The sequence below is a fragment of the Ictidomys tridecemlineatus genome, chromosome 1 (genome assembly GCF_052094955.1).
Source record: "Ictidomys tridecemlineatus isolate mIctTri1 chromosome 1, mIctTri1.hap1, whole genome shotgun sequence".
Classification (NCBI taxonomy): domain Eukaryota; kingdom Metazoa; phylum Chordata; class Mammalia; order Rodentia; family Sciuridae; genus Ictidomys; species Ictidomys tridecemlineatus.
This window is the reverse complement of record NC_135477.1, coordinates 211209161-211222183: the sequence shown is the minus strand read 5'-3', so window position 1 is coordinate 211222183 and position 13023 is coordinate 211209161. Positions and strand designations below refer to the sequence as shown.

Sequence of the window (13023 nt, the reverse complement as noted above, 5' to 3'; positions counted from 1 at the left end):
TTCCTCCCAAGACTTCTGGGGTTTTTTGTTTGTTTTTTTGGTTTTTGGTTTTTGGTTTTTGACAAGCTCTTTCTAGAAGATATTAACAAGCACTGATTATTTGCCTTCCAGGTCTTTAGCAGTATAGATCGAATAACTCAGAATTCAGGAGAAGAAAAAGAAGACTCTGGGGACAAAACCAAAAGCACAACCTTGCCATCCACGGAAACGTTAAGCTGGAGTTCGGAATATTCTGAAGTGTATGTGAGATGCCTCCTAAGTAGTCTTTTAACAGTGGCTGTTAGGGCAGTGGTTCTTAAACCCTAGTAAGCATCAGAATCACCTGGGGCCCTGCTTAAACACAGATGGCTGGGCCCAACCCAGAGCCTCTGATCTAGAAGGTCTTGGGATGGGTCCTGTGTGTTTCTAGTAAGTTCCCTGGACATGCCAATGGGGCTGCTCTGGGTACACACCTTAAGTACCATCACATGACACATGTCTTCATTAGGCTTGTCCAAGTTCCATTTCTACATGATTCATTCCAAAATTCACCTCTAACACAATTTCCTGGTGTGTGTATTTGACATTGTTTTTGTTTGTAATTAAGGCAACAGTTGTCGACATCCAACTCTTCAGATACTGAAAGCAACAGACACAAACTCAGTTCTGGCCTACTTCCCAAACTGGCAATTTCAGCAGAGGGAGAACAAGATGAAGCCACCCCCTGTCCTGGAGACCCTCACGGGGAGCCTGGGAAGCCAGCCCTTCCTCCTGAAGAGTGTGCTCAGGAGGAACCTGAGGTCACCACCCCAGCCAGCACCATCAGCAGCTCCACCCTGTCAGGTGAGCCTCTGGTCACTGCCTGCCACTCTCATCCACCAGTCTAAGTGAGTCCCAGGGCTAGCCAAGCCAGGCAGTGGGGGTGGCAGTTTTATACTGTTGGATTCCTGTCATGACTCCCCTTCTTGTGCTTGAAGGACAAACTCCCAAGAACTCAGGTCAGCTGTTTGAGACTGCCTCAGTGCTTGGCCATACAGCAAGCTGTTCTAGCTATAGTTTAAACTTAAAGCCAGGCTCTACTTCCACAGGAAGCAGATTCCTGCTTCCGTGGGACCCTCTGGAGACAGGCAGAACCTGCTAAAGGAGCATATTTTCAGCAAAGGAACAGCTTGTGTAGTAGCATCTAACTCAAGAGTTCTGAGCAAGGGACAATATCCAACAGTCAAGTCATCAGAACTACCCTTGAAAATGTCTTGAATCCCCAAAAGGGACAGGTATAAAAGCCAGTTTTCCCTCCAGCATTGAGCTGATGGATAGTTTCTTTGAAGGAGTTGGCTTCTGGTAAAGGGACACGTTGCAGCAAACAACTTATCTCTGCACATTAGACTCACACTAGAGCAGCAAGATTCTTACGTGTGAGACTCACAGACACCTCCCAGAATGTTTCAGATTGAGAGAGAAGGGAGAGAAAGTCAGAAATACCAACCCAATTTCAACTTGTGTCTTACATGCCTGTGAAATAACTCCTCTGCATACAAAATGTACCTCCCAGTCTGCAGGGGTGAGACACTCCGGAGACATGTTTGCCTGTTTGGGAGGCAGTCAAGGGTTTGAGCCTTTTCCTTGACAGCACTTTTGTGTGAAGCAACCTTCCTGACATTGGTAATTTTACCTCCATAGATGTTTAAAGTATTTGCTGACTTTTAATAGTAGAGGTGTTCCCCTTAGATAAACAAACTTGCACTTCCCTCACAACAAGACTTTGAGGTGCATTTAAAATATCATCTGCTTTATAAAATTTCATGCACAGCATATATTTCTATAAATCTGTGCATTTATGCTTTTTCAAAAAAAAATGAAACATGAATATGGCTTATGGTTGCTATAGTAAATGTTTTTATTAAGTCATATTCATTATGCTAGTTTGATAACCATAAATGATTCCAACTTTTTTTCTCAATATTTTTTTAACTAACTGAATATTCATAGTGTAAGATTTTTTTTCTTTTTAATCCCCACCCTCTCACAAAAAAAAAAATTCACCAGCTAGATTGACTTCAGCTTCACTAAAAAGTTTGTATCTGTGGCATTTCGCATATGCTTAGAGATGATTGTAGAGTTGGTTGGTTTTTCTTTTACTGCCTTTCACCTCAGTTGTTTCTGTGTTGGATAATTGCACCTATTCTAATGGTAAAGCCAGGAGAATAGCAATGTGAAAGTAGTGTTGAGGGCAACCTACTTCCCTTCAATTCTTGGTACTCAAATCAAATGTAGATATATTGGTATTTTATAATCCTGGTTACAAAGGCCTTAGCTATCTTGCCCTGACTAGAGCGTATTCACCTCCATGTTGTTCTTCACATAGTGAATTATTTATTCTCTCTTGGCATCTTCAGCCTCTGTCAGAAAGGCAGGAGGTGAAGGGAGGGGAACGGTGTCTAAGCATTTGATTGATTACTTTCATAATTAAAAAAAATTCTGCTTAGGTCCTGTCATGCATTTTGATTAATAGATTCAAACCACCATTCTCTTTCCCTCTCCCCCATACACACACTAAAAATAATCAAAGACCTTGGGGGTTGTACAGAATAGAGAGATGAGCTGATTTGCTTATAGCCAAGGGTAATTAGGGAACCTGAAAACCGTGACTGTAGTAAAATTAAATTTGTTGATTTTTATATTGCTCCACCATCGAAAAGAAGGAACCCTTGACATTTAGAGAACATTAAGGTGACATTATCTACCATTGGCAGAAAGGAAGCACATGCTTATAGTCAGTGTTGCAAAATGAAGTGGCAGAGATGAGAGATAATTGAATATCCACACTCTGCACAACTTTATACCTGTTTCTTTCTCTCTCTTTTTTTATGATAGCATGGTATTTGAGTTCTTGAAAAGCAAGTCTCAATGGTAGATGTGGTACTCAAATGCACCCAGAGATTGGGCTTTTCATTTTATTCTTGTCAATGATTCCAAGCAAACCCAACTAGAAGGAGAGAGAAAATGTATAACTCACCCAAAGGTAAACATAAGTTTTAGGAGATGAAATTTTTGACCTGTGAAGCAGTTTTGTCAAGTCCTTCCAGTAGCTCATTTCTTTAAGGGACTGGGATAGATACACAGCTAAGTGAGAATGCATTTAACCTACAGGAATGAAAGCATTGTTGATACCTGCCTTAAGATTGTCCTCTTTGGTTGGCCAAGATGGGTGCTTCAAGACAGGGGAATGAATCGGACATAACTTTCCTATGTAAATATATGACTACACTATAGTCAATCTCAACATCATGTAGATCCACAGGATAAGGATTCTAATTAGAAAGAGATATATTCCATGTCATGTATAACTAAAAAGAATAAAAAAATTTTAAAAAATGGGGTCTCCATGGAAGTCCATGAACCTTTTCCTGTAATTGGAGTACAGTAGATGGCCATGAAATATGCTATTCCTACACTGCCCTCTCAAGCCCCAGGCTTCCTTAGCTTAGACCAGAGCTGCCTCCAGACCACCTCCAAGAGCAAGGACCAGATGAGCACTGTACAGTTGAGTAGTGTGTATGCAGCATCGTAATGAAAATATTAGCTATGTCAAATCAGGCTACACCGTCCTGGTCAAAGAATGTCATGTGGTTCTCACTTTAAAACATGCTGGCTGATCTTTCAATGGAGCGGCATCTGTAATGGCAGTACATACTCTGCATGGATTATAGTTCCTAAAATGATAGAGTTGAAAATTTTTAATCACAGGGGGCTTAGAGTCTATTAATTAATGGATTCTATTAACATAAATTCTATATTTCTGTCTCATAAGTTTATGAGATGAGCATCACCTCTTTTGGATGGCCAAAAGTGTGCTATCAATGATTTTTAAAAAGGAAATAGAAAATTGATGACCTGGGTAATAAAGAATAGAAGAAACACAAATGAGTCAGTGCTCAGCTTGTCCCAGGGGGACTCATGTCTTTGTGCTTAAGAACTTTCTGTACTGTTGGCCTCTCTCATTCTCCATTGCTGTCCCCTCCTTATGTTTACATTCTCTTGAGGGTAGTCCTGATTTATTTTAAATGTTGTTTTAGTTGTCAGTATACCTTTGTTTTATGTATATGTGGTACTGAGAATCGAACCCAGTGCCTCACAGATGCTAGGCAAGTGCTCTGCCACTGAGCTACAACCCCGGCCTCTGATTTTTTAACTTATAAACAGCTTTAGTTTTTTACTGAGGGTTAATAAAGTAAGGGGTATCTTAGAGAGGATGGAAATTAACTTCAGGGAAGGTTAATGGAGGACGCACCTCCTAGATAAAGGGCCAGGAAGAGAGAGAGCCGCTGAGGAGTGTAGCCAGTAATATCCTGTGTCTTGTCCATTGCAATTTGCAAAGAGCTTAGAGTAAAAGGAGGCTCCAATGGGACAAGCCAAACGAGATGCTTTTGCCACTCTTCTGTAGGTGACATACCTGAGCCTACTGAGGAAGATGGTCAGAGGTGAACAGCTATGAGCCAACATAGAGTGATTCAGTGATGCCCCCACGTCAAAATTATTAGCCACATTGATGATGATCATGAGCATCAGAGCATGAAGTGTGTAGTCCTGGTGCTCCTATGGTAGTGCTCAGATCATAGCATGGCTTTTTACTGGGGCCAGGAAGGAACAACAGTCATCTCCATATGGGGTCTGAAAAATAGAGTATGGAAAGTAATTTATTCCTCCAGTTAAATGGAATCACCAATTGAGAATTTGTCAGACTTTTGTAGAAGGAGAACAAAGCCTGAAAGGACACCTCTTCTGTCTCCTCCTCAGCATTATCTTTCTGAAGGCTTTGTTCAGTGTTGGCCTGACACTGTCTGGACACGGGCCACATGGGAGAGCGTCTCCCAGCGTATGTGCTTCCTTCTCTCTCTTGCCGTCTCTACCTCTCCTGTCCTGGATTTTCCTGAGTGTGCCTATTCCTTTCTCTTTGTACAGTTGGCAGTTTTTCAGAGCACTTGGATCAGATAAATGGACGAAGCGAGTGTGTGGACAGTACAGATAATTCCTCAAAGCCATCCAGTGAACCCGCCTCTCACATGGCTCGGCAGCGATTAGAAAGCACAGAAAAAAAGAAAATCTCGGGGAAAGTCACAAAGTCCCTTTCTGCCAGTGCTCTGTCCCTCATGATCCCAGGAGGTAGAGAGACATCTATCCGCATGAAATTGTGTGATTTGTGCATGTGCTCCCCATTCCCCCATCTTGGAATGCTATTTGAGATGCAGGATTGCTTGAAGTAATAAGGGGTGTTGTCCCAGGACAGCTCTCCAGAGTTCCTGCCTGTGGACCCCTGAATTCCCCCCTGCAGGACCTCTGGGGCTCCCAAACAGCATGCACGACCTGTTTCATCTCCCTCTCTGCATCTGGGAATGAGAGGGCCTTCCTTTATAGGAAGCCTTCTTTCTTTCTTTTCTTTTCTCTTTCTGGAATGATTTTTCTTTTCTGCACTGCATATCATTTATACACTTTACAGAACTGTTTATAGCATCTGTTTTGGAAAGCTAAGTATAGTTTTTCTCATCTAATTAATAAGGAAATAGATACAGAACATGAAAGATTTTCATTTCTAAAGATGCACAGCGTCACACACAGTACTGAAAGTACAAGTTTTCCCAATTCTGTCAGTTGAGCTATGCCCCCTCCTACTGGTAGTCAAATCAACCTCTGCCCTGTTTTGGAAAACTGGGCTAAATTATGGGTTCATTGGGTTGCAGTATTTTTCCACAATCTGGTTTTATCTCTACCAAGTCTGTAGTAACTCCACTGGCAGGGATGAAACATCCACCCTGGTGGTTGTGACATCACTCATATGACAGCCATAGAGAAGAAGTGGGAACTAACTTATGTTGCAGATGGCTTGTGTTTGGAAGAATGCAGGCCTTGTATAAAAGGGATTGTTTGCATTTTTAGAATTTTGTATTTGTGCCAAAAGAAATGGGATATAAACAAATGCTCATTTGAGGAGTAGGACTCACTCTAGCAGATTCCATTTCTGGGAGACATCCCGTTTAGACCATAAGGCTGACACCTTTCTCCCAGTCTCAATGACCCTTCTTAGCCTGAGGTGTAGCACAAGTGCAGCTGCGTAACAGGAAGGTAAGTTTGACATGGTTCTATCCACATTTGAAAAGTGGGTGAGATGGCTTGCACTTAGGGAAACTATTCAATCTGGGGTGATAAGGGAGACCATCATGGGGTAGAGGATTGGGGGCCTGGCCGTTTTGCAGTTTGGGTCTGTCTCTGTCCTCTTCTCACTCATATGCTGTGAAATTCTCTTCACACCACTGTACCTCCCCTTACCTGACCTTTGGATTGGATATAGAGGCATCCTGGTCCTCTTTGACCAGGATGCCTCATGAAGTCAGAGTGAAGGAATAGAGGTGGTGATACATTTAGCTTTGTTCTTCTTTGGACAAAATAAAACTTGGAACTTTCAGCTTACTGTGGCCAGCAGTGAGTCTCTCAGTGGTACTGCAGACCAGTCAGTAGGCTGGTGCCAACAACGTACATTTAAAACTCAACGCCCCCTTTAAGTTACTCTTTTCTCCTTCTCTCTCTCTCTCTCTCTCTCTCTCTCTCACACACACACACACACACACACACACACACACATACAATTTCACGTGACCAATTAATAATATCTGTTTAGATCCATGTTGATGAAATGGTGATAATGAGCTATAAATTGAAAGTTTGTGTCAGTGTGTTCAAGCTACTATAACAAAATTTCATAGACTTGGTAATTTATAAAAAACAAATCTATCCTTCACAACTCTAGAGGCTAGGATGTCCAAAAATCAAGGCACCAGCAGCCATGGTGTCTAGCAAGGACTTGTCCTGATAGATGGGCACCTGCCAGATATTCTCACAGGCAGAAGAGGGAAGCAGGTTCCCTCAGGCCTCTTACAAGGGCACTGACCTCATTTGGGAGAGGCAGAAACTTCATGGTGTCATCAACCTCCCACTTTTGGGGGTGTGGGAGTGGGTACCGGGTAGTAAACCAGAGGTGCTTTATCACTGACATACATCTCAGTTCTTTTAAATTTTGAGACAGTCTTACTAAAGTTGCTGAGGCTAGCCTCAAACTCTTGATATTCCTGCCTCTGCCTCCTGAGTTACTGGAATTATAGGCATGCACCACCTCACTGGTCTTCGTCCCATCTCTTAATACCATCACTTTGGAGATTAAGTTTCAACATATGAATTTTGGTCCGGAGGGGGACAGAGACGTTTGGAACATAGCAGTTTGCTTAAAAACAGTAGAACTGGTGTTTTGGAATATGAGCTGAGTTGCTCATAAAATTTCTCTATCTCATCTGCCTTATCCTAGAGGAAACCTTATTTTATTTGCAGGTACTACATGTGGATAATCAAGCTGTAACCATAGTAATGAGTCATTCTTTTATGGAGAAGTTGCCACATTAGTGTTTTCTTTATTAAAATTCATTAATCAATACTAGTTCAATAACATTGCAAAAAAGAAGTTGGTAGGTTGATCTTTGGTTTCCTGGTCATGTGTTTTTGGAAAGGACCACATTAAATTGTTTTGTGTAAGATTTGGAGTCTAGTTTCTTTTACTGTAGTAAAAACTGCCTTCTCTGCACTAGGACATACTTGAAATACACGCATCCGTGATTTTTTTCCTTAATTAAAATATATTAAAGAAAAGTATCATAGCCAGAAAGTAGCTAATCTCTTTTAATTAGAGAACTAAGAAATCATAACTTTAAATATTAATTGAAACATCAGCTAAAAATAGAAGCAGCTTCGATGTTTCTTTGACAGGCTTCAGTTTTACAATGCATCTGTTTACTAATATAAAAATTTTTGCACTGTTTATTTTGTTGTTGAAAATGAGTGGGTTTCATTTTGTGGCCATGCTCCCCGTCCTGACAGAGCTCCCTGGGGAGGCTGACTGCAGGCATGTGTGTGTGTGCCTGGGACTGGCTTTGATGGTTGGCTCTTTGTTGCAGATATGTTTGCTGTCTCTCCACTGGGAAGTCCAATGTCTCCCCACTCCTTGTCATCCGATCCTTCTTCTTCACGAGATTCTTCTCCCAGTCGAGACTCTTCTTCAACAGCTGCTCCGAGTCCCCATCAGCCCATTGTGATCCACAGTTCAGGGAAGAACTATGGTTTCACCATCCGAGCCATCCGGGTATACGTGGGAGACAGTGACATCTATACCGTGCACCATATCGTTTGGGTAAGACCAACCGTCTCTTGCTTGTCAGTTTTCACTTCCAGTCAGATTGGGGGAATGGCTGAAGCAAAGTTAATAGAAAATTTATTTTCTGTTAACCTGGCCTTTGGAACCTGTTTCATTTTCCTTTTAATGCTCTTTTCCTTTATCTGTATGGTGGAACTGAATTTAGCAAAAACTAATAATTTCTCCTAATTCTGTCCAGTTTTCATAGTTGATTGTCCATTCTTATATATCAACTAGTAGACATACTAAAAGGTCATCATATTTCTATCCTACTTACATTTTTCTTTCCTCGGGTTGTTTTTTAAAATTAGATTCCCAATTCTCTTGAAAATTTTTAAAGGAAATGGAAAATAACCTATTTCAGAACAATAAGAAACATGCCTTTTTTGATGTCCTAGTAGGAACTTAGTATCATTTGTGAATTGTTCAAAATATTCTGCCAGAACAAACAGTAGGTGTTAGGGTTGTCATTTGTTTGCTCAAAAACATATTCTCTTCTCTTGGACTTCAGAATGTAGAAGAAGGAAGTCCAGCATACCAGGCAGGACTAAAGGCTGGGGATCTGATCACACACATCAATGGAGAGCCAGTGCATGGACTCGTTCACACAGAAGTTATAGAGCTCCTGCTGAAGGTACTGTCTTCTTTATGTCATGGCCATGCAGAAAAGGTGGGTAGCCCAATAGTGCCAAGAGAGAGTTCTGCAAGGCCCCATGTCATCAGTCTCATTATTTAGAGGATATTCATAGTCTGAGGTTTAACGTAAAGACAAAGTATTATGAATTCCTTTACATTATGAAGCAATATCTCTATATTTGCACACCCAGTTCCTAATTTTGCTTCTCATTCTACACAGTAAGAATACTCTTTGTTTATGTACCTCACACATCATGGAATCCACCTCAGGTCATTTTCTTAAGGAATTTTTTGGTAGGTTTGATTCTAGTATAGTAGGAGACACTAGTACTGAACCATGAATCAGATTGAGCCTAAGAGTTCCTTTAAAAGAATCATGAGTATGTGCACATGTACTACAAATGATGGAACTAAGTGGTAGGGGAGGAGAGGTTCTAGCAATTATTAGGTTTCCCTCTTTCCCATACAAATATATAAGTCGGCTTAAGTGTGGATCAATTTTTGTTTGACAGGTAAGCTGAGTGGAGCCTATGAAGTGAGATCACAGGAAATATGGATGTGAATGGAGAGAGACAGTTAAAAGAAAGCTGATTTATCTGTGCTAATAAATGCAGTCCCTACTTTTAGGATTATTTAACAAACCCACAAATTTATAGATGGTCTTTTGCTTCTCAAGCACTCCACCCTGACTCTAAAAGTGGTGACCAGCCCAAGCCTATTTAGGGAGAAAGAGCATAAATATATATAAACATAATCTCATATGTATGGTTTAAACCACATTCATTCAGACTGACTGTAAAGGGTCGGGGATGTGAATCAGTGGTAGAGCACTTGCCAAGCATGCACAAGACCCTTGGTTCAATTCCCAGCACTGCACCAAAAAAGAAAAAATCAAAATCAGACTGACTCTGGTGCCCTCATTATAGACATTGGTGACATGGGAGATAAGGGTGGTCTTTGTCCTCTAGAAATATAGATGTATGAGGGGGGATAAAAATGACAATTAGTTGGGGCTTTAGCAGAAAGAGGAATGTCATACTTTGGGAGAGAACATTCTGTGAGTTGGGGGAGGTATCCCAGGGAAATGAAATGACCTGGGAGGTGGGACTTGGAAGGTGCTCCTAGGAAGTAGGTGGCAGATCTGTCAAAACTAAATGCAGCTAAATGACTTCTTCCTCGCTTCTTTCATCCCATCAGCTTGCACAAATATATTTTTCAAAAGATTTGGTTTTGAAAACCTAGTCTCCAGAAGAAATAGTGTGTGTATCCTGAAGTCTAGAGTGAGGTAGTCAGTTGATCAAAATTATTGCCATTAATATCGTTATTGATCTTGGGTTCAGGGCCCCTGGAGATTTAGGGCTCAATAAGTTTGTGGAATAGAAAGCTTGCTGTCCAGAAGTTAATGTCATGGACAAGGACTACATAGCTACTTTTGTTGTGTCCTGATTTCATGTCTTATTGCACGTGCCATTTAGTTTGGTAGCAAAAGCCTTAAGATGACAGGGGTAGCCTAGACTTCTGTGTGGTTACTAAGTAGAAACAAACATCACTTCTGGCTCCTGTCAGGATAAGGCCTGAGGTTTTAAGTTCAGTTCAGCACCTGATAATGGTCCTAATCTAACTGGGATGGAACAAGAGTCTCAGTAAATGTACAAGAAACGGGAGGCAGAGCAGGATTGCCAACTTTGAGATCTCTTGCTGTGAAAGTCATCTGAAATCATCTCAAAAAATAAGTCAAGAAGAAACTCAAGATTCAAGAACCTCACAAGCTGCTTTGCCCAGAGTACTTTATTCTGTAGTCCCTGGTGCCTCATCACTGGCTCACAGAGCCACCCTTTTTGAATAAAGACCAGGGAAACATGGGGTTTTCCTTTGTTTCCTGTATCTAATAGACCACAAGGTGGGCAGACAATGGAGCTTAGTGTCTATAAAACACTCTTTGTCTAGGTGCACAGCTTGACCCTTGGAGTTAGAGAATAAGTTTTGTAGGTGGGCTTCTTTTAGTTGTCATTCATCCTAGCAGAGCTTTTCCAAAGCTTGGCATCAGTGATTTTAAAAAGGTTAAAAGGATTTTAAATGGTAATAATGTATGTCTTCCCTTCTGCATTCTTTATAACAGTATTGTGTTATGTGCAAAATAGCTTCTGCCACAACATATCTTTACATCAGAGTGTACATCTGCTCATAAAAACAGAAGACAAACTAAACTGAAATATATAAATATTGAGGAACACACATTATTTTGCTGAGACATAATTGATCACTTTTCATGATTTATTTTGTATGTCAATATGATTCTGTATTTTAAGACCTCTCTTCTTGCTTCTATGATATTTGAATATATATTTCTCCTAAAGGTTTCTGGCAGGTTTCTCTGCAGAATCAGATGGTCTTGGATGTAATATATTGCCTCCTGTGGTTACAGAGCACCTTCCACAACCTAATGCATTTATTCCTGGGCCCAGCTCTGTCCCTGAAATGGCTTAAGCATACTGGAGTGGAGAGCTCTGGCTCTTAGAGCCCATGGCTTTGTGATCCACGTAGAGGATCCTGCCTGTGCCTCATAAGGATGCACTCAGAGGAGTAACTAGTGTAATGAAACAAAGAGGATACAAGGGATTTAATTATCTTCCCAGTGAACTGTGTAATCACATAGCTTTCTTCCAAAATGAACCAACAATTCTTGAACAAAGAGTGTAATGTGGCTGGTATCAACAGTAGGCTCCTCATGCCCTGGCTGGTTTTACATGGAGTGGTACTTCCAGTCTAGTATTCTTGGTTGCCACTTCCACCGTGTTCACACTTGTGGAGGCCTTATAAACACATTTGTAATCTTTATATTTTTATCATTTTCTACATGTCATTGTCACATTTGGTCTCATTTCCCTTCGCAGCTTCAAAGTGGACCTGCTATGAAAGCTCTAACTTATATGTTCAGGGAAACTTGTCCAAAGTCGCTCAGCATGCTAGAATCATGGAATTATAGACATTCGTGGTTGTCTAATTCATCTCCCCAGTGGCAAGTGACTCCCTTCAACCTTTCCTGACATCTTCATTTGACTTTAAGGCAGCAATCTTTTTAAAAAAAAAAAAAAAAAAAAACTTCATAAAAGAACTTCACGGGGCTGGGGTTGTAGCTCAGTGGTAGAGTACTTGCCTCACATGTATGGGGCACTGGGTTCAATTCTCAGCACAGAATATAAATAAATAAATAAAGGTCCATTAATAACTAATAAAATATTTTTTTAAAAAAAGAACTTCACAAATAGACTGAAGTCATTCTTCAGTTCTACAGTTGTTGACAAAGACCAAACTGACCCACTCATGTCCCCTGCTCACATGATAACTTGCCAGGCCTGACTTCTGTAACCCAGGAAACCTTCTGTTCAGCCAGGCTGCTTTCTTAGTATAGCATTAGTTTAATTTCCAATGTGTAAGAGATGCCCTGAAATTTTACCACCACTTGGTTTAGAAATTTCCTTTCCAGGACCTCTGGGGAGCTTCTGTATATTGAAATGGAAATCACCAAATAGCATCATTACCATTTTCATATTTGTTGAGCCCCTGATGTATACAGAGCCTTGTATGATATATACTAGAAGAGTCACACAAAAATGGCACATAAAATAATAAAGCAAGAGCTCTTGGTACCAGAAAGTTCTGTTGCATTTTCTACAAATAAAAACAAATAACCCTTGCAGTTATAGATATTGTAAATATAAATGTCTCTATATTATAGATTTTTTTTTGAAAAAAGGGAGAGAGATGTTAACAAAGCAACCAAGCCTACCTCCTAGGAAGGAGCACAAGATGACTGGCAAGGAGTAGAGTAGCTCAGCAGCCTGAGCTTTTAACTTCTAGAATAAGTTATGATATATACAGAATATACAGTTATTATATTAACTTATAGATTAAATTATGATATATACAGAATACTGCTCTATATATGAAGTCTCCAATTGCCAATGACTTATAGCCCAGCATTCACAGAGGAAAGTGGTGGCAATACCAGGTTATAAACAAAATGTTAAACATAAGGAACAGAGTGTAAAACACAAGTTCTGAAGGATGAGGGATGGCTTTCCTTTCACTAGGAGGCACAGCGATAGTGTCAGAGAATTGGGGATTATTTGCACAGAGTTTTGAAAGGTGGGTAGATGCAGTATGTGAAGAGG

General features: G+C 40.6%; 1 protein-coding gene across 14 annotated transcripts in view; it reads left to right on the top strand.

Moving 5' to 3' along the window:
• The window catches only part of Mast4 (microtubule associated serine/threonine kinase family member 4), a 554645-nt gene that overhangs the window by 528822 nt on the left and 12800 nt on the right, over positions 1-13023 (top strand). For 11 of the 14 annotated variants that reach the window (XM_078015707.1, XM_078015703.1, XM_040273127.2 and 8 more), the window contains 5 exons: positions 112-239; positions 587-822; positions 4942-5142; positions 7977-8209; positions 8724-8846. In XM_078015707.1, the coding sequence (XP_077871833.1) occupies positions 112-239; positions 587-822; positions 4942-5142; positions 7977-8209; positions 8724-8846 (921 nt within the window). The remainder of the gene's footprint in view (positions 1-111; positions 240-586; positions 823-4941; positions 5143-7976; positions 8210-8723; positions 8847-13023) is intronic. The other 3 variants (XM_078015722.1, XM_040273130.2, XM_013356109.4) reach the window with 1 other exon arrangement.